Source organism: Penicillium bovifimosum (genome assembly GCF_028826915.1).
Source record: "Penicillium bovifimosum strain IBT 22155 chromosome Unknown utg000001l_segment0_segment0, whole genome shotgun sequence".
In the NCBI taxonomy this organism is placed as follows: Eukaryota; Fungi; Ascomycota; class Eurotiomycetes; order Eurotiales; family Aspergillaceae; genus Penicillium; species Penicillium bovifimosum.
In genome coordinates this window covers 2,976,016-3,001,764 of record NW_026622710.1, presented here as the reverse complement: position 1 = coordinate 3,001,764, position 25,749 = coordinate 2,976,016, and the positions used below count along the sequence as shown (strand labels likewise).

Here is a 25,749-nt window from a genome sequence, read left to right as displayed (position 1 = left end):
ACTTCTCCACTCGACCTCACCTCGAATGTAGATATCTCCCACGACCTGAATGGCTACCACCGTCTTTATCAATGGCCGCATCCTCAGTTCTGACTCCAAGGCCGGGTTTGTCTCTACTATGGTGGTGGAGGGAGACCGTGTCACTCACCTTGGCTCGGAACATGATGAAGCTGTTATTGGGATTAAAGAACCAAAGTCAACGGTGAATCTGAACAATCGACTCGTACTTCCAGGATTTATTGATGGCCATGTGCATATCCTCGGTTTCGGCTTGTCGCTACAGAAACTTGATCTTCTGTCTTGCAAGTCCCTCGCGGACATCCGAACAGCTATCATCTCCTACGCAGCAACCCACACATCTGAACCACGGATATTGTGTCGTGGATGGGAGCAATCAGTCACGAATGGTGAGGCTTTTGCAACAGTCCTAGACGATCTAGACCCTCGGCCAATCTACGTCGAGGCTTTGGACCTCCATTCAACTTGGTGCAACAATGCAGCTCTTGCAGAGCTAGATGTTCGTTCCCAACCCGACCCGCCCGGGGGTAAGATTCATCGTTATCCAGATGGCACCCCGTCTGGTTTGCTTGAGGAAGCGGCGCAGTTCAATATCATCTGGCCGTTCTTGGATCGTGTCACATCCCTGGAGAAGAAGCTCTTCGCCATTGACGCTGCAATTAATGCACATCGACGGGCCGGATATACCGGACTTGTGGATATGGCCATGGATGAGAGCGGATGGTCAGTATTGAATATCTATCGAGATCGACGTGGTGACCTTCCGATGCATGTGGCAGCACACTGGCTGGTTCCCTACTCAGAGTCCAATGCCGATATCTGCAGCCACATCGACCGCGCTGTTGCGCTTCACAAAAGGTTCAACCGCACAACCTCCCCGGAGCTTTGTATCAACGGGATCAAATTGATATGTGACGGAACGGTGGATGGTTGCACTGCAGGGCTACACCAACCGTATGGCGGTGTTGCTAACATCGTCGAACCCATCTGGCCTGCTGATGCCCTTGCCTCGGCGATACGTCGCGCTACCAACGCCGGCCTACAATGTGCCATCCACGCCATTGGAGACCGCACAGTGCAACGTGCCATTGATTGTTTATCCCAAGTTCCGAATCTGCCGTCCTGTCGCCATCGCATTGAGCATCTGGAGGTTACAGCGCCTGAGGATGCACAGAGGCTAGGACAACTGGGCATTGTGGCTTCAGTCCAACCTGTCCACCTAGACCCGGCAACTTTTAGTGCATGGCCAGGACTGCTGGGAGCACAGCGTTGCAAACGGGCCTTTGCTTACCAAGAGTTCGTCAACGGTGGTGCCCGTCTGGCATTGGGGACTGATGCTCCCACCGCTAAGCATTTCGCACTGCCAAATATTTATATTGCTACTACTCGGCGATCAGCCCTGGAACCTGCCTTGGAAACAACCATCAACCCCGAATTCGCTATTCCTCTCGCGACGGCCATTTCGGCAGCAACTGCGGGTGCTGCATACGCATCCTTTGCCGACTCGTGGACGGGAAGTCTACGCCCGGAACTGCACGCCGATTTCGTCGTCTTGGATATGGAATGGGTTCCGGAAAAGCTGTTAGAAGCTCGGGTATGCCAAACCTGGTACAAGGGGGAAAAGGTATTCGATGAAGAGGAGGATGGCCAATGACACACAACTACTACACGCTACATAGCTCATTTTGAGTATCGGTGAATCAATGGGATAATTATGGTATTGTACGATCCAAATATTTCATATTTGCAGCTCGTATGGTCTTCCGTGTATGTTCAAGGCTTACAAGCCCCCATCCCATCACTCCATTTGGTAAGATTCGCTCTCTTCAGACACTTGTCTCCTCGATGTGGATCGCCGTGCTCACTCCTTTCCCGGTCTCTGCTATCTTCTCCATTTTCAAATTTGTCGCGGTAGCAATGTCATCTCCATCGAAAATCTTGGTAATCTCTTCAAGTGGCATATACCGTGTCTCGACGTAGAGGAACCAGATGACCACCACCTCTACCGCCAGGAAGCAGCAGTAGAAGATGTAGTAGCGCCAATGGATATTCTCCAGCGCAATTGGGTTGACATACTGATTGAAGAACAACGGAATATACATGGCATATTCCATGATTGTATACCCCTTGGCGCGCATTGAATATGGGAGGATTTCTGTAGTATAACTGCTGATCAACCCCGATCTAGAAAACGTCAGCCGATACTGTGTATAGATCGTTTCCAAGTCAGTGTTCGTACTCACTTCAAGTTATAGAATAGGTAGTAGATGAATATCATCGCCAGCACTCCTTGTCCAAGAGCTGAGCTTTCCCGTTGGTCATATTTCGCCGATAGGATTGTCCAAACCACGAAGCCAACCAGCATACCAGCCGAGCTGATGAGCATAATTGGGCGACGACCCCATTTGTCAACGAAAAAGCTGAAGAAAAGATTGGTGGCGAGATTGAACGAAGTCAAAGCCCCATTGATCAATAATTGGCGGTTGGGGTCTGTGATTCCGATGCTGTTCATGATGAGATTCAAATAGTATGAGACCAAGCCATTGCCGGACCATTGAGCAAAGAGTCCCATAGTGATGATGATGAAGAGTCGCTTGCGATTACCGGGAGTCCGCAAAAAGTCTAGGTAGGACCCGGAGTGTTCTGCGTTTTTCTCCATCGCAATCGCAGTGGTAATCTCGGTGAACTCCAACTGAACAAGTTCATCACTCTCATTCCCTTCAGCATGGTAGTATGCGAGGACCTGTAGCGCTTTCTCGGGTTGGTCCTTGGAGACATAGTAGCGTGGACTCTCCGGTATCCACCATACAACAGCCAGCATAACCAAAGTGAATAACGCTTGGATCAAGCTCGGGGCTCTCCATGACCATTCGCTCTGTTGGAGAATTTGTCAATCTCGATCCACAAGCTTGGGGTAATAGCAATTTACCTTGATCTTCAGTGTCCCGTATGTCGTCCACGCTGCGATGAAAGCCCCCGAATGATAAGTGGCACCAGAGAGGGTGACCAGAATTGCCCTGTCTTGTGCTGGTGCTAGCTCTGTAATAAGTAGTGGGGCGGTGCAAATGACAATAATATCACCAAATCCGAGGAGAAATCGAGCGCCCACGAACATAGAGAAGTTGATGGAGCCCGATTGCAATGCAACGCCCAGTAACATAAAGAAGCAGCCAAAGACTAAGCACGGTCGACGACCAAAGTTATCAAGCATGTAAGGCATTATCAATAGCCCGGCAATGGCACCGACACTCATCACACAGTTGAATAAGCCCAGTGTTGGCCCCTTGGGGTGATGGAAATAATCCTGCCAATAGGACAGGGACTGGAGGCCATTCCTAGCGATGGTCAGAATGTGAAGTATTAGACCTTGAACAGACTCACATCATGGAATTGTCGAATCCATTCGCTGTGTTTGTCAGAATCAGAATCAAGACATAAAAGTACAGGACTCGCATGTTGCGGCGTTTCCACCACTTCACGCGTGGAAAAAGTCGCCCTGCCAAGTAGAAATGACCCTTAGGAGGCTTGACTGTCTCGATTGCTTCACTCATCTTGATCTGTTGTACCTACCTAAGAAGCCAGATCTGGGGTATTAGGTTGCGGGGGAATCCCGGACTATAAATATAGCCAAAGCTTAACCAAAGTATATCGCCAACGCGAACTTCATATACCCGATCCAATGGGAACTCCCATTATACTCCGTAAATAGAGGCACCATTCTTCCTGAGGCTGTTAGGTTCTTTGTCTGTTGTTTGTTCCTTTAGGCTAATTCGATTAATTGCGGGGAGATTTGGCTATGTGATTCTGTCGGATGCCACCCCGTGTCCCAACTGGTTAACTGGCTTAACTAAACATGAGCTCCCACCCTCAGATATCTTGAGCCTTTGAAGATTCCTGAAATTACTCCGACAAGCACGAAAGAACCGAACATGGCTGCTACATACCAGAACCCGATCATTCCAGGATTTGCTCCAGACCCTTCCATCTGCTTGATCGATGGCACTTTCTTCTTGGTGAACTCGAGCTTCCATATTTACCCCGGGTTGCCCATTTATATGTCGGATAACCTGATTGAATGGAAACATATCGGTATTGGGATTTCCATCTTCCATCCCAAGTGTTGAAATACTTACAGCTTCTCAAGGTAATGCCATCAATAGACCAGGTCAACTGTCCCTAGCCCGAGCGACCACCTATCTCGCACCCTGGGATGATGGAACGATTATGGTGGGCACAGGAGGACTGTACGCGCCCACAATCCGTCATCACAATGGAATTACCTACATCATCTGCACCAATGTCATTCATGGCCCCTCCAACGAACCGGGAGATGAGCGAACCGAACAATTTATTATCCACACAACCGACATTCGCTCAGGGAAGTGGTCAGATCCAATAGTCTTTGACTTCCCTGGGATTGACCCGTCTCTGCTGTTCGATGATGGCCGAGTGTACGTGCAATTATGCAAGACAGGGCCCGAATTTCAGATTTACAACCTGGAAATTGATCTTCTGGCTGGAAGAATGGTCGCGGAGCCGGCACTCATCTGGACGGGATGGAAGAAAGGATATACAGAGGGTCCACATATATACAAGAAGGATGGCTGGTACTATCTGTTATGTGCCGAAGGGGGCACATTCCGATACCACATGCTGAGCATGGCGCGATCGAAGTCCATCTGGGGACCTTACGAAGCGTTTGAGATGAACCCACTGTACACCGCCAGCGGAACCACGCAGTATGTTCAAAACACTGGCCACGGTGATCTGTTCCAAGACCGAAATGGGAAATGGTGGGTAGTGATGTTGGGCATTCGCAGCAAGGAAGGACGAAGCATCATGGGAAGGGAGACATTCTTGACGCCGGTGGATTGGCCTTGCGACGGGTGGCCGATTATTGAGCCTGTTACCTGCAGGAAAGACTCAGGGGTAGCTCCCAACCATCGGCTTGATGATTCACTTGCTGCTGTTGCCTGGGTCTATCTGAGAGACGCTAAACTGGATCGGTATCACATTCGGGACACCCACATCACCCTGCGAGCAGATCTGGTGGAACTCGCCAGCCCAGATGAGTCCCCTGCGTTTGTTGGCCAGCGTCAACGAAGACTTGAAGGCACTGCTACAGTGACTTTGTATAAACCACAACACTCCACCCCGGTCCACGCAGGCTTATCTCTCTACAAAGACGAGCACCGACACTTCACGATCGGCTACGACTTCCACCAGCAGCAAGTGGTTTTCAAGGGGTTGAATCAGGCGAAAAGGTTTTCGCACACTAAGACCGAACGCGTCGAGGTCCAACATTCTGTCTCTTTCAAACTTGCCTATACCGAGGCGTGTTTACAGTTCCTGTTTCGGATACAGGGAGAGCATTGGCGTGAGTTGTCAACAATTGACGCTGCAGTTCTGACGGACTATGACTTCACTGGTCCGGTGATTGGAGTTTTTGCTGTTGGAGAGCATGTTGCGGTGGATTTTGGTGAATTTGAAGTAGATGCTGTGCACGGAAGCGAGTAGCCGCCATGCCAGATTTTGATCATATTGTCCAGTAGATACACTCCATGTGTCTGGAATCAAAGTGGAATTGCTCGTTGATCTATTGCCTAAACACTTTCAGGCTGAAGCTTCTGTAGATCTTCTGCTGTCCAGTCGGTGACTAGCATATGCCCTGGCTCATGAGAGAAGACCAGCCCGTCGATCTTTTTACCTGCAGCTTCCACGGCTAACTGTGGTGTTACTCCACAGGCCTTGAGGGCAAAGGTCAGATCAATATGCCACACAGGGGGTGTACTGTGTAGAACTCACCCAGAAAACAGGGACTTCGCCTTCCTCAAACTGCTGTGGCTCTCCAAAGTCCGGCTTTTCCACATCGTCGATTCCCAGTTGCTTTGCACCCTCCCATCCCCAGGCGACAGGTTCTCCGTGTGTCGAAATATACGCGCGTGTGATTTGTCTCACTCTCTCGATCTGCTCTGGGCGATACGGTCGCATTGATACAATACAACATCCTCCCGTGAATATGCCCGCGGGGAGCAAGGGAATGGTAGATCGATACATGGCAACTATCGTGTGCGTCTTCTGGTGACGCGGTGGCAAACCCGCTGCTATTAGGGCATCCTCGAACGAGAACGAACATCCGATCAAAAAGCCAACATGATCATTTGTCCACACGTCCAACAAGTCTCGACGACTCTCGACATATTTTCCCTCCGAGTATACTCGATATTTGGGGAAATCCGTTCGAATATCAAAGTCCTTTGACCGAATACACTTCGCAGGTCGAATCGCACTTGGGTTGCCTGGGACTGCGGTCATTCCTAGCAGCGGACATGGCACTGGATTGCGAAGACATAGGTTATGGAAATCGGAGGCATATCGTGCAGGAAGCACTAGGAGGTTGGCTTGTAAGTATCCAGGAGCCCTCCCTGCGGTGTTGGTGAGTTGGTTGTGCCGACAGAGCAGTCGTGCCTCTTGAGCGGTAGTTACAATACTCCCCATATTGTTGAACACAAGTGTGGGAAAGGAAGAGCGAACTACTGCGTACCATCATGAACATCACCAACAGCCCTCCAGCGCATCGGGATCCACTTGCCGACATCCCTGAATCCTGGGGAAGCAGGTTGGAGATCTCCAAGAGTTTCCCCCCGCCAACTCCAATCCGTCCAGTCAGACTGTCCTGTTTTTGACCTGCCTGTTTGCAGTAAAGATCTGCTGCATCTCTTGGCCTCTCACAAGTCACAACAGACCTGAAGACCAGTGGGCAAATAAAGACCCCCCCGTACACCCCCACATGTCGATCGGTCGATCAACTTCCCTTCTAGGCTTTCAACCCCAATGCTTCTCGTCTTATCAGGACTTCATCGGCCCGATGCCCCCACACAACCCACTCATGAAGATAAGAGATGGGACGGTTGAACGGACTGATGGACTGACGGACTGAAGGGACAACTTGTAAGTCTATCGAGTCAAATACGGACTGGCTTTTCTTCCTGTCAACCTGTCCCTAGACAACCATCACCATAACACCATGTCGAACGACAACATCCATGAACCCTTGGAGTTGAAAGACTCCTTACACAAAGAAGATGCCGAAGGTGCCAACGATCTCATCGAGAATTTGGATGTGATACTCGATCCAAAGAAAGAGACGAAACTACTCGCCAAGTTGGATTTGGCCTTTGTTCCGATCATCATGGTCACCTACTTATCATGTTTCTTGGACAGATCAAATATCGGTAGGTCGTTTGCTGAATGTCGAGACCATCTGACCAATAAAATAACCGTCCCTAGGTAATGTCAAGGTGGCTCATATGCCGGAGGACATTGGGGCTTCCGAAAGCCAGTTTTCAACCGCAGTGTCCATTTTCTATGTGACATATGTTATCTTCGAAGCACCCTGGGCAGTTTCAATGAAGAAGTTGACCCCTCGCAACATCCTGACGGCGCTCTGTATCGTCTGGTCTCTGACAACTATTTTCACCGGGTTCATTCAGTCGGTCGGCTCTCTCTATGCCACCCGTCTGATCTTGGGTGCTTGTGAAGCTGGACTCTTCCCTTGCCTCAATCTCTATCTTACCATGGTCTATCGCCGTGAAGAGCAGGCAAAACGTGTATCCTATTTGATGAGTTGTGCTGCCATTTCCGGCGCTGTGGGTGGTCTGTTGGCCTACGGTCTCTTGCATATGGATGGCATCGGAGGTAAAGCAGGATGGAGGTATGTATCTTGTGTCTTCCCAGAAACAACACACTCTTGCTCATGACCTTCTAGATGGGTTTATATTATTGAGGGCCTGTTCAGTGCCATGTGTGCTATTCTCATCTGGTTCGGTTTACCAAACAACCCGGCCGAGTCTTACTTCCTCAACGAGGAAGAGAAGTGGATGATGCGCGTGCGCAACGAGCAACGCCGTAAATACATGGGCAGTGAAAAGTTCAGCTGGGAGGAGATGTGGATTGCACTGAGAGATCCAAAGCTTTTCTTCAGCGGCATTATCCAGTTCTGTCAGGATATCCTCCTGTATGGGTTTAGCACTTTCCTGCCCACCATTCTAGGAGGCATGGGCTATGACTCGCTAATGAGTAACGTCCTCACTGTCCCGGTCTACGTATGGGCGGCGGCGGTCGCCATCGCAGTTGCCTTCTGGTCGGACCGGAAGTCGAGATTTGCCTCCGTACGTATGGATCCCTGCAATCCCCAATGTCCTTACTAACTGTTCACAGTACATCTTCTCCGCGAACATCTTCGGTATCGTCGGCTACATTCTCCTTCTTACGGTCAAGAATACCGCTGTCGAGTACTTTGCCACTTTCCTCATTGGTGTCACCACCTACACATCGGTGAGTCTCAACGTCGCGTGGTTGAACATCAATATCGCCCCGCAATATCGCCGCGCGCTCGAGATCGGCCTCCAACAGACAATTGGCAACTGTGCCGGCATTGTTGCAGGTCAGGTATATCGCACAAAGCCTTACGTGTTGGGCAATGCCTTCTCTTTGGGTTCCATGATCGTGGCCCAATTGGTAGTGACTGGGTATGCTTATTACCTGCGGCAGGAGAACAAGACGAAGGAGGAAATTCTCAGTGGTGAAAAGGAAGAGACTCGAAGAGTCCAGACAGGAGATGGAGCACTGGATTTCAAATACATTTACTAAAGAGTCATGTTCGGTTATTGAGACGCTTCCAGCTGTGCAACCTTTGTTCTCCCGGGCTTGTATCAACACCACATCGCTATATACCTATTGTACATACTAGAAGAAATCCTTCATCACAGTGGACAGTTCCTCGCCGTAATCGTACACAAAGCCCCCATTGGGCACCTGCTGGTATGGGGTTCCATTTGGCACAGGGCCGGTTCCCATTCCCATGATCTGATCCTCCAGATTTCCCACTGATTCAAACCACTCCATCAGCTCCTGTGTTATCTGTTCACCATCTTGTGGTGTCTGGCTTTGACTGCTTGGTGCCTGGGCTATGGGAAGAGAGTCCGGAACATGATGTCGGTCTGGGTCATCTTCCGCGGCAGCTTGACCATCAAGTCGCTTCTTCTGAATGCCCAGACCCAGTTGAGGACCAAGCTTGCGAAGGCTTCGAATTGATTTCCACAACCGGCGTGATATATAGGACTGGGCTGAAAATCCTTTGACAAGTTCCAAAGCCATGTAAAATTCTTCTTTGCACGAGGCGCTGACTTGCGTGGGAGCTTGGGCCACTGCAAGGAACAAAGCAGCAAGAGCCGAGGCAAGGAACCAATTGAATGCCACTTGCTGTAATTGGTAAATATCCGAAGTATCATTTAAGCGGGTGATGAAGCGAATAGTATCCTTGGCGATCTCAACGACGGTCTCGGACTCGCCTGGGTAACGCATGATGTGTGTCGAGGTATGAAGGACGGGACGATGAATGAGCATCCGTAGCTGATTGCCACGAAGATAAAGTAGCGCACGCAATCTGCGCAAGCTCCGTGAGCCCTCCGCCGTCTCACCTCCCACGGGGCTTGGATCGAGCCGCAACGGCTCTGGAATGTCGTGCACCCAGCGCAGCACCTGCCAATCCAGATAATTCATTTCCTCTTTTTTTATCTCGTTGGTATTGTTGAATGCCGATATGAACTTCCATACCTTCGCTGCAATCCGGCTGTATTGGATCATCACGCGCAGATAGGGCGTGTTCTCGGCAGGTTCGGGCAGCCAAGGATCGATGTCAGTATCTTCCAAAGCGAATGGCATGCCAGTTCCAAAACTCCAACGAATATCCAAAATATAAACAGACCAAAACAGTCGCAGCACGCGATCCTTGCCCGCGGCGATAATCGCCGGCTGATTCAATGTTTCTCGTCGGTGAAGACCTTTTTCAAGGCACATGCGCTCCACGATACCCACGGTACGCCATGCCAAAGTCTCTTCGTCCATTTGGAAGTAGAAAACGGACTAGAATGCAATTAGCACATCTCGTAATCATGGGTGGCTGGGTCATAACGAACCACGAGCGTTAGAAATACAATGCTCTTGATGTCGGGCGGACCCCAAACACAGTTGTCCTGGACCTCGCGGACGCTGTCAAAAAGGGCAATAGCCTGTTCGCTTCGACCGCTGGCCTCTGCGGTCAAAGCACACGCAAACACGATACGCAGAATGTGGATATCTTCCCGGGCCAGTCCACTTTGTACAACGGGCTGAAAGGCCGGTCCAAGGACGCGATCCATTGGGCCGTAGAGAAGATCCACATGATCCAAAAGGTCTGAAAGCTCTACAACTGGATACATGATGCCCATTTCTTCTTCATAAACTCGGCATAGGCGGAGGGCTTCTTTCTTGGGGAGAGTCCAAAGTGGGTCGACAGCCTGGCGTGGCTCCAATTCCCTGTTATGTGCGGATGGCGATGCCAACGGTGAGTGTTCCTGGGCCATATCGCCCTCGTCTCCAGCCTCCGTATGTTCGACGATCCCACGTTGTTGCAAGCTGGACTTCGCAAGGTCAAAACTAAAAGCCGACGTTGTTGGACCTTGAAATGATGTCTCTCTTGAGCTTGAGACGCGCCTCAACGCACGTTGCGCAGGTTTTAGTCCATATGTACCCGTAGCAGAAACCCCAGCGGGAGAGTGTTCGTTGCTTGCTATTGATCGTACACTGGCAGACAATAGGGTAATCTGGTCCTGCATAGCTCTCATCTGCTCAAACAACCGCTCGAAATTTCTAAACATGAATATCAGTAGGCAATCTCACCGAGCACGAGTGGACATACTCTTGTTCACTGGGGCTGTCTCGATGTGAGTTCTCGACGTAAATGCATTCAATGCGCTGACGTCCACAGCGCTGACAGGGCGTCTGGCCATTACATTTGATCTTCCGACGTTTACATTCATTGCTGGAAAATTCCGTTAATAACCATAGTGACAAAGATAATCTCGAAACTGACCAGGCTTTGGCGATGTATTTGCGGCGCTTTTTCCGCGGACGATCATCGTTGTCATCCACCGAAGGTGGCTTTTCCCAGTCCTCGGAAGTCGGAAAGTTCTGGACGGTATTCATCGACAATGACGATTTAAATCAAATTTCATTTCAGCTATGGTGCAAAAGAACAGAGATGTGAAGAAGAAGAAAAAGTGTGGAGGCGAGATGCGGGGGATTCCGTTCCTCGGGAGACTCGAGAAAAGGAGATAAGCTGGAAAATGAGTCTCCATAGATTGAGAGGGGCCCCCCGGCGAGCACGTCAGGTAACTTCTTTCGTCAAGAAGTTAGGACGATGGATCTCTACCTTCTCGTGGTGTCTGGTGTCATTATCCTCTCATTCTGTGGAGGGCTCAGGGGAAGCCAAAAGAATCCACGTGAGATAGGGGTCGGGCCGAAGAGTTTTCCGTGGTTTAAGGGTGCTCCGGGGACGGTTACAGGACCGCTGGAGGAAACAGTGGAAGAACGAGACGAACGCTCGACCTACAGATCGCTTGCTAAAACGGGCTGATAAGAAGGTTCTAACTTCTACCTACCTGCGCGGCTGCGCCTGTCGCCTGTGGGTTCGGCCAGAGAAGCTTAGGTATACAGACAATGGCAATTAGAGGGTTCTTGCAAAGGATCTAAAAATAAATAGCTGACCATCACATCTAGCCTTGATTGCACATTTTTATTATCGTCATCCCATGGAAAAAAAATCGGTATATACAAGAGAGACCCTCCGCTGAAGAAAGGCAAGGGACTCAGAACACATCGTAAGTAACATCAGTTCGGAACAAGACACTCAGAGGTGACGTCTCTTATAGATCCTTGGTGCGTTCGTCGCTCTCGGCAATCCATTGTTCCAGCTTCTGAGGGTTGCGTGCGCTGAACCCGACCTTGAAGGGCTTTGGCTCGGTAGTCAATGCAGTAGGAATGGAATTGCATTCAATTGCATTGAGAATTGGTCGATCAGCCGCCTCTTTGGCCGTGTGCATGTGGAAGGCAGTGATGAGACGGATGAAAGCTGTGAACAGCTCACGATTTGCGAGATGTGAGCCAGCACACATACGGGATCCCGCCCCGTATCCGTAATGAGGAGTGCCAGAGCCCTCATTGAGCCCCAGATAACGCTCTGGGATGAATTTGTCGGCATCCTTGAAGTGCTCCTCATCATAATCGGCAGCCCAGGCATTCTGATGACGATTAGCATGACCCAAATGCGACAGAAGAAGAGAAACTACATACCATGAAGAAAGTGGTACCAGCAGGAATCGTCGCTCCATTCCATTCAATGTCCTTCGTACTCTCGCGTGGCAGACAGATAGGAATGACAGTCCAGAATCGCAGGATTTCCTTGACCAGGGCAGTGACGTAGGGGACCTTCTCCTCCACCAAGCACTTCTCCCAAGCATCGCCGTCCGGATAAACCTCCATGATCGCATTGTAGGCCTTCTCTTGGATCCTTTGGCCATCCTCAGACGCCAGATAGGCAATTCCCATAATCAAGTTCCCCGGAACGGTATCAAGACCAGCTGAGACCATAGTCAAACAGATTGATTTCACCTCGGCTGATCAATGAATTAGTATTATGCCCAATTTTCCGTAGACAATGGGGAACTCACCATCATTCAACTTGGCCTCAGGGTCTTTCAGAATGTTACCAGTAATGCAAGGCTTATCGGTGCCCTTGGCAATTTGATCCTTAAGCACGTCGAGCAGGTAAGTCAGGTATTTATCACGGCGACCGCGGAAGTCTTGGGCCTCGTTGTTCATCTTGGGGAAGATGCGCAACAGTGGGATGTAATCCTGCCAGTTGTTGGAAGTACTGCGGAAGTTGGACACTCCACGCTCCACATCAACAATCTCGTGCAGCAGGGTATCATCCACGTTGCCCGCAATACGGAACCCATAGTTGAGAGTCAAACTAGTGTTGAGCGCGTATCGTTGAAAGTAGGCAGTAGGGTTGACGTCCAATTTGCCGTTCTGGCTGTCGCGGTATAGCTCTTTGATGCTGGAATTGGACTCAAGGTCAATGATCGGCATGTACGATTGCACCGCTGGTCGGTTCAGGGCCGTGGCTGCCGCCTTGCGGCGCTTCTTGCAGGACTCGTCCCATGGGGAAGTGCCAATCGTGAAGCCCTGTGAGCTCGAAACGACGCTGTGGAAGGTATGGAATGTTGGGCGGGAAATCAAAGCTGATGAATCCTTGATCCACAGTTGACGAACAGACTCGAAGCTGTTGGCAAACACAATACGCTAGTGGAGCATCAGATTAGCTTCTCCGCCGATCCTGTCTGAGCGCTGGCGCAAGCACCCACCTTATTTCCCATGCGGACTTGGAAAACGGGGCCAAATTTCTTCGCCCATTTCGCAGCGACCGTGGCATGCTGGTCTCCCAACTGCAACAAGTTGCCAAAGATAGGTACACCGGGAATCTCAGGAAGACCTTTGATCTTGGGGATATCGGTACGGTTGAAATACCGAATCGCAAGATAGACCACCACGATGATGGCGATTGCAAGTGTTTGGACGGTCATGGTGAGAGTGTTATCCAAATAATTACAGTACTCTTTGACCAGGTGGGAAGAATGCAACTCTTATAGCTGTTGGCGATCCTGGCCCATTTGGCTTCGGCTAAGCGGGTGCAGCACGGCATAGTTCCGACTTTGTAGACTGACAGCGAGACTACCGTCGGAGAAGGATATGGGGATCAACAGATTGGCCAGTCATCGATCGTAGAATCATCGATTGTCATTAGACCTGCAGTGGCCACCCCTCAGTCCGCGGGGGAATTTTGGCCATTCGCCGATAATGCGGGAAAGGCGGAACCTCTAGAACCTCCGTTCCGCGACACCCCACATGACCAACACGACCAACGGTTTGAGCGGAAGGTAATTCCGTTTATTCCGCCGTCCCAACATCTCGAGCCAGAGACATGTACTCCGTACGGAGTAACTAACTACTGCGCAAGTAACTAGTCAACCATTACTTAACTATTCATGGCGGACTCTGTTTCTCCCTTCTCAAGTCTGCCCACTCGTACTTATGGACCCCGGTGCTTGCAGTCTGCAGGAAATGGATTCCAGAATTTGCCCCATTGAGCGATTGATTGTCTCCGCTCCGACCACTTCGTCCTCTGTTATACCCCGCTTCCAGTCGCGCTCTGTGTTTGTCGTATGTCCATCGCGCCACGTACGACCATAGAAGACTTTGGTCTCTCCCTTTGTGCACACTCGAAGGGTATCATACGTGCTGGCACTTTTTAAGGCGGCATCTCGATTACGGCTCATTTGACCCTCCGACGCGGCGACTCGTAACCTCTTAACTCGGCCAGTGTGGACAGGGTATGCCGGTATGCCAGCAGATATCCGAGTGCATCTGCATCTACCCCGCCTGAAAGAGGACCAATAACGTAGAGTTGATCACGACCGATCTTATGGTTGATCAGGGCAGGGCCACGTACTCCGTAGTGACTGGAATAAAAAGAATTTTTTGTCATTTTCTTAGAGTTAACCTTTGCCTTGGATTGACACCTGGCTAATCAGGCATGAATCACACAACAAATCAGGTGACTTGGCGCGTCGATCTTCGACAAAAGTCGCGGATGTTTTAGCCTTGTGGATCGAGGTGTTCGTGTGTGTCGATGTCACTCGATGAGCCATTCGTGATAGTTGATACATAAACGACATACATACATGTATGCGTGATGTCCTCCCAATCGTTTCTTCCGCTTTCTTCATCTCCTGAATTGCATTCGCCTGTACTACGTCCCCGGCGCCCAAGCCTGGATCCAGAACGGGAAATCCTATCCACTAGAGGCCAACGCTTGTTGAACTTTTTGCCCTCTCGTACCCCTAGCCTTGCTTTGAACGAGGTTGACGACAATACCTCTGACCGACGTCTCTTTCTTCGCCGTGGCTCTTTATTGATTGGAGAAAGTAACCCTCGTTATGAATGGTACCACTAGATCCGATTGACGGTATGATGCAATGGTATCGAAACTAATCCCGTCGCAGGCAACATTACTACAGATCACCCGATTCATTGAAGAACCTTTCCAAGCCAATGCTCGTCCCCCCTCTCTGTCATTGATCAGCAGAAAGCTAAACGATGATATAGCCGGAAATATCATGAACGAAATAATGGACTGATCTCCCAATATCTCTACATTGATCGACTGCTGGACTCCTCCCTACCCCACAATCTGATTGAGGAATACAATGAATTCAGAACCCCCAAACTTACGCCAGATGGAACCCATCAGCCATCCTCTGTGGCAATGGATGAGGCCGAACCGCTAGAAGCCAACCCTAGAGGCGGAAGGATCAAACGCACTGCGCATAATCTTTATCGCATTCCCGATGAGACAACTCCCTTGTTCCACTCCTCCGAGGGAGTCGACGGCCCGTCAGGGCGTATACCCGACCTAGAATCACCTGGAGCGATGCCGCCAGGTGACGAAGACCGCGTTATCAACCTGGCCATTCGCATCAATTTCATCGCCAACGTTACTCTTCTTGCATCGAAGATCGCCATCATGGCCATGACTAGCTCGATGTCCATGCTGGCCGGTTTGGTTGATGGAGTCTTGGACTTTCTCAGTACGGTTATTATCTGGGTAACGACAATTATGATCCGCCGAGAAGATCGTAATCGATACCCCATCAGCCGTCGACGATTAGAACCCATCAGTGTGCTGATCTTCTCCGTCATCATGGTCACTTCCTTTTTCCAAGTGGCGTTGTCATCGATGAAACAGTTGATTGCAGACGATCACAGAGTCGTGGAGCTTTCCGCTCCATCTATCGCGTTGATGGGTGGCACCGTATTGGTCAAGCTGCTCTGCTGGCTATGGTGCCGATTGATTCCCAGCCCAAGTGTCCAAGTGTTGGCCCAGGACGCCATGACTGACGTTGTCTTCAACACGTTCAGCATCATCTTTCCCTTGAGTAAGTCTCCGTCTTGTTTGCGACCAGGGCTCTAATTCTAAAACATGGACAATCGCAGTTGGAACTTTCGCAAACCTTTGGTACTTGGATCCCTTGGGTGGTCTAATCCTCTCTTGCTACATCATGTGGAACTGGGGTCAAACGGCCGCGGAATACATCCGCCGGTTGACAGGCGCCGCTGCCTCTGCCGATGATCACAGCATTTTGCTGTATATGACCATGCGGTTCTCCAGAGTGATCCACAAGATCCAAAACTTGAAAGCGTACTACGCGAGTGACAAGCTGAATGTTGAGGTTGACCTCGTCTTGGATGAAGGGACCAGTTTGCGGGATAGCCATGATGTTGGTGAGAGTCTACAGTATATCCTTGAAAGTGTGCCTACTGTCGACCGTGCCTTTGTCCATCTGGACTATGATGAGTGGAACCTACCCAGCCACATGAATCAGATGGATCGGTAAGACATGTTTCATATGTTTCATACAAGGTGGCAAAGCCAGTTCAGTTCACAGTGTAGATACCATGATACTCCAACCTAGTACATGAAGCTGTGTCACATAAAATCATTCATCTAGTAATACATATGAACCATGACCAAATGGAGACTCCTCGCTGGCGTAGATGCCAGGACGCTGAACAGGAAAACAAGAGAATACAAAGGCCAAGTTAATGTACAGCCAATCCGACAGTAAACCAACACTCCGCCTGGATATTCAAATCAAGCAAACATTAGGTCTTAGCGTGGTTGCGACGGCGGTGGTAATGACCCAGGTAGTCCGCCTTGTACCGACTCATGGCTACAACCTCGGTGATGTGTTGGAGTAGCGACAGTATCCCCTAGAGATCCTGGAGGTCGTTGGTGGAGCGGCGGCATAGATCCAGGGGTAGACGACTGAGTGGGAGCATAGTTACCCATGGCAGGTCCGCTCATGGATGAATGCAGGCCTGCCGGTGGAGTGTATGAGCGTCCCAGGCTCGCCAGCGATGCCATTGACCGACCGGCCTGAGATTGTGGGGGAGGAGTGTCGTGTCCGTATTGTGAAGATCCACCGGGCAAATTGACCGGAGTGGAGCGGTGGGATTGCGGCTGATGCGACCCGCTGACCATCGTCTGCACGTGTTGTTGATAGCTGTGTTGTTGTGTCGGGTTCTGCGTAGGTGGCGCAGCTGAGGAGTACGAAGCTGGGGTTGCGGACTGGCGTGAATGCATACCATACAAGTTGCCAGAAGATTGCGCCGTTATCGGTGGATCTTGTCTTGTTCCAAACGGCATACTGGAACGCGGGCCAGGTGAGCTTGGCCGGTAGGATGCAGGCTGTGAGGCAATATCTCGCGAACCCGACGACATAGCCGTTTGCGCAGAGGATGGTTGGGAGAAGACGTTGGAATAAGCCGATCTTTGGGGTCCGACTGATGGCGGGGGAGTCGGCGCAGGAGATGGCACCGAAAGATTCGTCAGAGGAACTGAAGGCTGACTAGGTGTTACAGCATAAGACGAATAAGGACCCTGGCGACTGCTTTGCGGCTGTTGATGCTGCTGTTGAGACTGCTGCTGCTGTGCTGGAACTGACTGAGCCTGGGGCGGCGCAGGATTCTGTTGCGCTCGCGGATCGAATCGTGCCATCCAATCATTGTTCGCCGACGTGCCTGCGCCACTATGAGGGGGACCATAGCCAGAATAATCTGAATAACCGCGAGAAGTTGGTTGATATTGACTTTGCTGGGCGTAGCCAGACGGCTTTTGCGACAACCCTGACATGCCACTATCTTCTTGGCGGGATGACCCGCTCGCCTGATACACGGGCCTTGAAGTGATGCCTGTAGTTGCAGTAGGGGCGGACGGGCCTTGTTCGCCAGCGAACCTCTTGCGTGGTTGAGGCTCTTCTGGTTCATCGTTGAGAATACTCATGATATTGGACCGTTTAGCGGGTACATGCCGGGCTCCTTCCGGGCCAGGAGTCGCACTCGGACGAGGCACATCCTTGACTGGCGACAAGCCAGGGCGAGGGGACTGGGGAATACCACCAGGCGGTCCTGTAAGTGGATAATAGGATCTTTGGGCGAAAGGGTCGCGGTGAAAAGATGGGATATCCAATTCTGGTCTCAACTGCTGGCTAGGCGAGCTCGGATGACGCGAGTGGCTCGATGAGAGGATGGGTGGTGGCTGCTGTGAAGGCATATATGCCTGTGGAGACATATGGTCCATTCGTACCATCTCTGGTGGCATGGAGCCGGGATGGCGCGACGGTATCGGCAGGTCTTGCGTACGCGGACTCATTATCGAGGAGTCCCGCCTATCCTCTGTAAAGTATCCAAGGCGGGGGCCCTGTATGCGGTGTGAGGGGCCCCCTTGGGCGCGAATTGCCCGAGTTGATTCTTCGATGAGAGTTGCAGTCGAAGGCACTGCTGAAGCAGTGGAAGCTTGTGCAAGCGGCTGGTAACGACCGACATTTCGCTCTTTCTCGGACAACGGCCGCCCGTGCAGGGGAATTGGTTGTGGGGAAAGTCCAACGGGTCTACCTTTGGAGGTGTAACGCGGGTCTTCGATCTCAGCCATGGGATCACCCTGAGGAGCAAGCGGACGAGGAATGATCGAGGACGGAGTGGCCTCGTATCGTCGTTTGGGAGCAACACTTGGCACAGGAAGCGGCCCTGTGGGCTCACCACGAGCCTTTTTCTCCTCTGCATCTGTTACAATCATCTCGAAGTCTTTCTGGCCCGAGTCCAGACGGCGTTGATAGAAGTTTTTGACCTGTACCGACACATATTAGTCAACTAGTCAAAACCAAAGATGGGATCGCAAGACCAATACATACCATCACTGTCGTCTTTGTCTTCATCCAACTCGATATGCCCTCAAAATCGCGGCCAAAGTGACCCAACAAAGCTGGGAAATCACGCTGCTCCGGTACAGACCAGTAGCTTGTCGGCTGTAAAGACCCATACCCCGTCTCGGGCTGTTTGATTGACACGGGTTCGACTTCTGTAGACTCAAAGACATAGACCCCTTCTTTCGTCCTCCCGCGTCCAACTCTACCTCTCGGGACTGAGTGCAAGGAATCCTTTTCTGCACGCTCGGCCTCCCGAGCATCAAACGCTTCCATGCTATTGTCTGAGACCAACTGTATCTCACTTACAGGGCGAGGAGGCGCTGGGGAAACATCTGGCTGGAGATTACCCTGTGGCATGGCCACCTGGGCTTTCGGGTCCGGTTGAGGGTTCTTTACACGCCGTCCGCCACGAGAATTTCCGCCTCTTCCGCCACGTCGAGGAGTTGACCTTTCAACTGATTCTCTGTCCTTTCCTATCTGACCACGACGGCCAGTTGACGCACTCTCTGCCTCGGTGGAATCGCCGAAGGTGGGTGCAGCCGCACGTCTTGGACGGCCAGTATCAGTAACAGCGGGTGGCTCATCTTCGCCGACGAAGTCCGGTTTCACAACGCCCAAGTCTGCAATGAGAGCATTGGACTTTGGTCGTGGGCCCTTTCGAGTCCCCCTACCACGCTTGCTCCAACGTTTGTTGAGTTTGGCTTTGTACTTGATCTCTTCCTTGGTAAGATAATAGTGAATGATACACTGCTGGAAATTTCGACCAGGCAAAGATTCAGCGATCTTGCCCCACAGTTTCGGGTGTGCCATGAAGGCATCGGTGAATATCGCGTGCTCCTCCGGGGTGAAGTCATTGGGAGGTGGCGCAAAGCCGAAGACTTCTAAAGCCCTACTGCACTCGATGGTGTTGTTAACATCTTTGTAAACACGTGCCTTCTTCTCCCGCGGTTCGAGCATGTCTGGAATGACTGCTTCGCGGCCCAAGTCAGGCTGAGCAGTGGCCATCTTGATCCGCCGACGCTCCCGCTCTTCTTGCGCTGAGATTTCGGAGGCTTTCAAAGCATTGAGGAAATCGAGCTCGCTATTGCCTTTGTGCCGACGACCTTCACGGCCTTCCGGAATGGGTGCCGGTGTAGTTGGGACCGTGGACACCGAAGGGGAGGCTGGTCCAGGAGTCTCTAACTTCTTGTCCTTCATGCGGTCAAGCTCCCAAATAGCCAATCGCCAAAGCTTGTAATGAGACACATACTCAGCACGGAGAATCGCATTTTTCCTGAAAACCTCTCCTCGAATCTTTGAAAGCTCTGTGCTGATTTTATCCTTGAGGCGATTCTGGGTGGCAATATTTTCACAGTATACCGCCATATCCTGGATAGGCGTGGGTGGACCTGTATGCAAAAATGGCAGCGTGTCGACGGTAACATTGCCACTGGATACCATAGGAGGTATGACAGTATCCGTGATTGGCTTCGGTTCCTGTCCGGGGGTTTCACGAGCTAAAGAGGTCATTCCCTCGCTGCTTGGGCGATCTGTTGGTACTTCACTCTCCAATGAGGGTACATCGCCCACTGGTCGCTCCGAGGGGCTTTCAGCGGGTCGTCCATCGGGTTGTTCTATCGGCGGTTCCGTTCCCTCATTGTTGGCTACAATTCCGAGTAGCTGGATTTTGAGGAGATGAGCGACAATTTCTGGATCTTCCAGTGGAGACGGTGGTAGTTCTGCTCGGAGTGACTCCATATCCTTTTCAAATAGCCGCCTTCTCTCGTCAAGATACTCTTGGGTGAAAATGATGTTCTCTCCATCTTCCTCATCGCTGGAGCCTTCAAAGTTCGGTATCAACTTGGCTTTATCATTGCTGGCCTGTTGGGTGACCACTCTGGCATCACTGTGTCGAGTTTCAGCAGCCAAGGAAAGCTGATGCAAAGGAAGATTCATGGATGGAGAAACAGGAGATGGGTTCTTCGCGGGCTCCTGGGGGATAATCTCGCCGCTCTCAGGGCCGTCGATATCCGGTGAAGGCGGAGGACGATGGTCTTTCCGCTTGGTTTCAGTTGTAGGGGGAATTGTTTCATGGTCATCATAAGACTCTTGTTTCGGCAGTGCATTAGGAAAGGGGGGCGTTCGACCATAGCCAGGTCGAACCCATTGCTTGCTGCCTTTACGACCACGCGGAGAGGGAGCCTGCCGTTGCAACGCTCGAGGGCCGGTTGGAATACCGGATGGCTGCATCCGGGGTGAGATGGAAGGCTCACGGGATCTTGCACGCTGTGGAAGTCGGGCAAAGGTAGGGGAACGAGTAAGAGAGTTCGACCGCCCAGTCCCAAACGCGTCGCTGGGTCCCAAAGCTGGATCTGGCCGAGTCATGGCAGCTGGAGCAGTGGGTGGTGATACGTCCGGTAGATGGATAGATGACTTAGGTGGTAGAGGAGGCCCTACTTGCTGCTTCCCCGGTTCGCGATGAGTTTCGAGGCGGCGACGAGGCTCAAGTGGCTGTGTGGTCTCGGTTCTTTCTGCTCTTTCCGCTTTGGGTCCGGTAGGAGGCTGTGGTGGTCTGCGTTGCGCAACCTCATTGTGCTCTTTCTCTGAGGGCAAGGAAGGCAAAACAGAATCTAGCGGCATCCCTGTCTCGAAAGAATCATTACTTGAGGATGTAGTCGGAAGAAGGGCAGTTACCGACCCAAAGGCGGGCACCGGAGGAGCGGCTGGAGGCGGTGAGTGTCGAACAATAGGACCAGACTCCGTCGGAAGATCAGGTCGAGCGGCATCAGGTCGAGCGGCATCAGGTCGAGCGGCATCAGGTCGAGCGGCATCAGGTCGAGCGGCATCAGGACGAGCGGCATCAGGTCGAACGGCATCAGGTCGAGCGGCATCAGGTCGAGCGGCATCAGGACGAGTGGTATCAGGACGAGTGGCATCAGGATGAGCGACATCAGATCGAGGAATATCCGGTCTAAGAGAAAGGGGCCGAACAGGAGGGTCGTTTCGTGTGGGATCGTGCGCAGTCTCTGGAGCCGCAATGCTGGGTTGTGTTGGAGCTTTCCGACCTTGATCACCTTGGGGATGGTCAGACAGGCGATCCGCAAGGGCTGGCACAAACCCAGTGCCTGCTGCTGTGGGGGGGTGTGAAGAGGTGGTTGAGCCGCTAGCTGCACGACTTGGGGGACGCTCTCGCTTCCAAAAGTCCACTGGGCGATCACGGTCTTCGCGATCAGGCCGTCTATTGTCCCTATCTTCGCGACGGTCAAAGCGATCTCGACGGTCCAAATCTCGGTCTTGCTCACGCTCCCGATCTCGAGGCCGTGGAAGGTCTCGATCACGATCTCGGTCTATCATCCGGTCGCGATCTGCGGCACGGTCCCGGTCCAAGCCTCGATCTCTGTCGCGATCCAGCAGCCGATCGCGTCCGCGCCAGGGTTCCCGAGAGCGACTGCGTCGACGGAAGAGATCCCGGTCATCGAAGAATGCCGGACGACCGCGACCACGACCCCCTTCCCAGTCTGCGCGACCGCGTCCTCGCATAGCTCCACGAGGTACATGGCCGGTGTTAGGCGGTGGACCATCCGGACCCCCTGAAGACGCAGAAAGAATGCTGTCCCTCGAATTCCGTCGCATCCGAATCAAATCAAAGTCGCGTGCGGGAGGCTCCCTCATATCCCTAAAATCGCGTGTCGGTGACCTTGAGCGACCTCGGCCGAAGCCAATCCTATTATCTCGAGGATCGAACTCGCGGTCGCGCCGAACCCAGTCACGATCCATATCTCGGCGAAACGGTGGACCATCGCGATTGTCTCGAAAGTCGCGATCTCGGTCACGATCTCGTAGGTCTCGGTCGCGATCACGAAAATCACCACGGCCATAACCTCTGCCACGACCACCAAAATGACCACCCCTGGGAGAGTCGACAAGGGCCCGAGGACCACGGGGTGGATCTCTACCGAATGGTGCAGGCGCGTCGTCGGGGCCACGAGGACCGACTGGGGGGCGACGGTCTCCAAATCGCTGCGGAGAACGGTCACGGGAATTGAACCCGGACGATGGGGGAAATCGGGAGGACATTATTGCGTCATGCTATCATGCAGTTATGAACCGGTTAGCGCCTCCAGCACGTAAGAAGTAAAGTGCAGATTCAGCCCAGGGCGGTTGGAATGCAGAATCCATCGCATACTCAGATAGAACGACACTTTAGATGGTCTGCACGTGACATTGAATGCACGGACCATATGAAGAATTGAAGTGTGATCGATCGGGTAAGGCGTGGTTTTCCACTTTTTGGGGGGGGGGGGTTCGGCAAAGATTCGGACAACAAACCTCAAATCGCGTTCGCCTTTTGTTTTCTTGTTTACGTTCAAGTCCTTGCCGAGTGGTAATGAAAGGAACATCCAAGTTGGTCAAAGCAGATAAGCCAGACCGGTACCTTCCGTCGTCGACAGGTCGAGAAAGTAGATGTGTCTTTGAGCTCAGTAGGAAACTGTAGCACGTTGGAAGATCGGAGAAATCATGCGACCTCCTTGCGCCAGATGTGACTCAACAACAAGAGTCCAGGACGATCTACTGAGTACTGTGTAAGAAAAATGAATAAGAACATGAGAAGAATGAGAAGAGATGAGTTCGTGAGACTTCAAGGGGTCGGCTTGGCACTAACCCGGTTCGACGCTAGTGTGGTGAATGGGGCTGCTGGTGCCTCTTAAACTCTATCTGCCACGATTCGATGTATGACCTTAGCTATGTTGTAGACAACGTACTGCGAAGATATCAATTGCTAGATACCACTGTATACTACATGTATACTTAATAAACGTGCTTGCTAGTATTCTCTAGTTTGTATTACAGTATTGCTCCTTCGCTTAGTCCCAAAGGAATGGCTCGCCAACGTATTGAATGCCTTAGGCAGTAAGGCGTCAAGGCATCAAGGCCCAGACTGATGCAAGTTCCCCGCCGAACAAAAAAAAGATCGAGACTTGCCCCTCTTCAACAACTTGACCAATTCGTTTTGATTTTTACCAAAGCTGGTAGGATTATATTTCTCAAAGACGTGCAATTTTTTTATTTTCGGCCTCCCCTCGTCTCTTGTCCCATATCATATCACCGCAAATATGAGCACCCAGAAGCTATCGGCAGTCCCCGCCTCGGTCACCGAGTCCGTTCTGCAAAGCTCACAACCAGTCCCGGAGGGCTCTCACGTAGTGAGCGGCGTGGATTTCGATAAATTCCAGGGCCGAGATATCACAGTCGCCGAAATGGTGGATAATCTAGCCAATACTGGCTTCCAGGGCAGTGCGGTCGCGGAAGCCGCCCAGATCATCAACGAAATGGTATGGCCTCCCACTCTGATGGGTTCCATAAGTCGTGAATCAGAAAGACTGACCATTTATTTTCCTTCAGCGTGCTTTCCGTGACCCCGAAACCGGGGACAAAACCACAATCTTCCTCGGCTATACATCGAACTTGATTTCATCCGGTTTACGGGATACCCTGCGCTATCTCGTCAAGCATAAACATGTCTCAGCCATTGTGACCACTGCCGGTGGCGTGGAAGAAGATTTGATCAAATGTTTGGCGCCCACATACCTCGGATCGTTCTCCACCCCCGGAGCTGGACTGCGCGCTAAGGGCCTCAACCGCATTGGCAACCTTCTTGTGCCTAACAATAACTACTGTGCCTTTGAGGACTGGGTAGTGCCGATCTTGGATAAAATGCTGGAGGAGCAGGAGGCAGCCAAGGTCAAGGCTCGGGAGACTGGGGATGAGGATGACGAACTTCACTGGACCCCAAGCCTCATCACCGAGCGACTCGGTCGTGAGATCAACCACGAAGATTCAGTCCTGTACTGGGCGGCGCAGAACGGAATCCCCGTATTCTGCCCCGCCCTCACAGATGGATCACTGGGAGACATGCTTTACTTCCACACTTACAAGTCTTCCCCGCAGCGACTCCGGGTGGATATTGTAGACGATGTGCGCCGCATCAATACCATGGCTGTCCGGGCGAGCCGCGCTGGCATGATCATTTTGGGTGGTGGCGTGGTCAAGCACCATATCGCCAATGCATGCTTGATGCGCAATGGGGCCGAGCATGCAGTGTATGTGAATACCGCGCAGGAGTTCGATGGCAGTGATGCAGGTGCGCGACCAGATGAAGCGGTGAGCTGGGGCAAGATCAAGGTGGATGCCAAGTCTGTGAAGGTATGTTCTTTTTGGAACGATATTCTTTTCATTTGGGCTATCAAGCTAATCTCTATTCCCCTAGGTCTATGCGGAAGCCACAGCGGTATTCCCCATGATTGTGGCGGCTTCATTTGCTCGTGCTGAATCAACATAATCTCAATTGCACAATATCCCGTCGAGTCTTGTACGACATGACAAGGTACGAAAATGCCAAGCGATGCGGGAACCGGCAGTCTCAATAGGGTTTCGTCTTCAAGGGGGCCAATCAGTGTCGATCAGCATAAAAAACTGCGGTCCACCTGGTCAATTAGGGTACATAGGGCCCTTTGCGCAATTGTTTCAGGATTGGTGGGAGTCAGCCCCGCTCCACCCTGAACACATGCGCCTATGCATTGAACCTTTTGATAAGGTCGACCGGTTTGAGCCATCCAAGACTGCCCAGGATAGCGTTCAAAGTTACATATCTTGGAGACAACAGAATGATTTCCCATGTGGCGTCCACGGGGAATCCGGGGCCATTCCATGGATCGGGGAGCTTCCAGGGGTCAGTGGCGAAATCGGAGAAAGTTCGATAAGCCGAATCGCCACCGAACAAAAATCGGCAATTTTTTAAAGATTTGACCCTGAGTGGGGATCCCCTCGGATCGGCACACCGCCGGATGAAATTGATCTTGGTGATATACAATGTTCGTATGAATCAAGTCAGGTAGAATATGTTTATATATTGTAGATTGCAAAAGATACATCAGTTGAGAGGTATAAGATCTCGCGACTTCATTGAAAATTATGTAAATCACCCCATAACCCACATGGAACTATGTACCTCAACTCATACAGTCCAAGTGACCCACTCGGCATC

General features: G+C 51.6%; 10 protein-coding genes across 10 annotated transcripts; 5 read left to right on the top strand and 5 right to left on the bottom strand.

Annotated features, from left to right (window-relative positions):
- Positions 1-49: 49 nt before the first annotated feature.
- N7515_001145 (amidohydrolase) lies at positions 50-1,672 on the top strand (the record flags this gene model as incomplete). The annotated part of the gene is made up of 1 exon (XM_056661889.1): positions 50-1,672. The coding sequence occupies one exon, from the start codon at positions 50-52 to the stop codon at positions 1,670-1,672; it is 1,623 nt and encodes a 540-aa protein (XP_056527055.1).
- A 172-nt stretch (positions 1,673-1,844) lies between these two features.
- N7515_001144 (putative hexose transporter) lies at positions 1,845-3,569 on the bottom strand (the record flags this gene model as incomplete). The annotated part of the gene is made up of 4 exons (XM_056661888.1): positions 1,845-2,202; positions 2,262-2,893; positions 2,948-3,353; positions 3,400-3,569. The coding sequence occupies 4 exons, from the start codon at positions 3,567-3,569 to the stop codon at positions 1,845-1,847; spliced, it is 1,566 nt and encodes a 521-aa protein (XP_056527054.1).
- A 378-nt stretch (positions 3,570-3,947) lies between these two features.
- Positions 3,948-5,678, top strand: N7515_001143 (glycoside hydrolase family 43 protein; the record flags this gene model as incomplete). The annotated part of the gene is made up of 3 exons (XM_056661887.1): positions 3,948-4,107; positions 4,163-5,451; positions 5,652-5,678. The coding sequence occupies 3 exons, from the start codon at positions 3,948-3,950 to the stop codon at positions 5,676-5,678; spliced, it is 1,476 nt and encodes a 491-aa protein (XP_056527053.1).
- Positions 5,622-6,516, bottom strand: N7515_001142 (DUF1445 domain protein; the record flags this gene model as incomplete). Its single annotated transcript, XM_056661886.1, has 2 exons — positions 5,622-5,765; positions 5,824-6,516. 2 exons carry the CDS (start codon positions 6,514-6,516, stop codon positions 5,622-5,624), a joined length of 837 nt encoding a protein of 278 aa, XP_056527052.1.
- Positions 6,517-7,045: 529 nt separating this feature from the next.
- On the top strand, positions 7,046-8,670 carry N7515_001141 (uncharacterized protein; the record flags this gene model as incomplete). Its single annotated transcript, XM_056661885.1, has 4 exons — positions 7,046-7,253; positions 7,309-7,732; positions 7,787-8,189; positions 8,239-8,670. 4 exons carry the CDS (start codon positions 7,046-7,048, stop codon positions 8,668-8,670), a joined length of 1,467 nt encoding a protein of 488 aa, XP_056527051.1.
- Positions 8,671-8,766: 96 nt separating this feature from the next.
- On the bottom strand, positions 8,767-11,046 carry N7515_001140 (putative C6 transcription factor; the record flags this gene model as incomplete). The annotated part of the gene is made up of 4 exons (XM_056661884.1): positions 8,767-9,945; positions 9,999-10,710; positions 10,760-10,882; positions 10,934-11,046. The coding sequence occupies 4 exons, from the start codon at positions 11,044-11,046 to the stop codon at positions 8,767-8,769; spliced, it is 2,127 nt and encodes a 708-aa protein (XP_056527050.1).
- A 719-nt stretch (positions 11,047-11,765) lies between these two features.
- On the bottom strand, positions 11,766-13,541 carry N7515_001139 (cytochrome P450; the record flags this gene model as incomplete). Its single annotated transcript, XM_056661883.1, has 4 exons — positions 11,766-12,140; positions 12,193-12,515; positions 12,570-13,203; positions 13,266-13,541. The coding sequence occupies 4 exons, from the start codon at positions 13,539-13,541 to the stop codon at positions 11,766-11,768; spliced, it is 1,608 nt and encodes a 535-aa protein (XP_056527049.1).
- A 1,395-nt stretch (positions 13,542-14,936) lies between these two features.
- N7515_001138 (cation diffusion facilitator family transporter) lies at positions 14,937-16,355 on the top strand (the record flags this gene model as incomplete). The annotated part of the gene is made up of 3 exons (XM_056661882.1): positions 14,937-15,031; positions 15,067-15,896; positions 15,955-16,355. 3 exons carry the CDS (start codon positions 14,937-14,939, stop codon positions 16,353-16,355), a joined length of 1,326 nt encoding a protein of 441 aa, XP_056527048.1.
- A 275-nt stretch (positions 16,356-16,630) lies between these two features.
- Positions 16,631-22,781, bottom strand: N7515_001137 (MYB DNA-binding domain protein; the record flags this gene model as incomplete). The annotated part of the gene is made up of 2 exons (XM_056661881.1): positions 16,631-18,646; positions 18,711-22,781. 2 exons carry the CDS (start codon positions 22,779-22,781, stop codon positions 16,631-16,633), a joined length of 6,087 nt encoding a protein of 2,028 aa, XP_056527047.1.
- Positions 22,782-23,818: 1,037 nt separating this feature from the next.
- N7515_001136 (deoxyhypusine synthase) lies at positions 23,819-25,044 on the top strand (the record flags this gene model as incomplete). The annotated part of the gene is made up of 3 exons (XM_056661880.1): positions 23,819-24,037; positions 24,108-24,908; positions 24,973-25,044. The coding sequence occupies 3 exons, from the start codon at positions 23,819-23,821 to the stop codon at positions 25,042-25,044; spliced, it is 1,092 nt and encodes a 363-aa protein (XP_056527046.1).
- Positions 25,045-25,749: the final 705 nt, after the last annotated feature.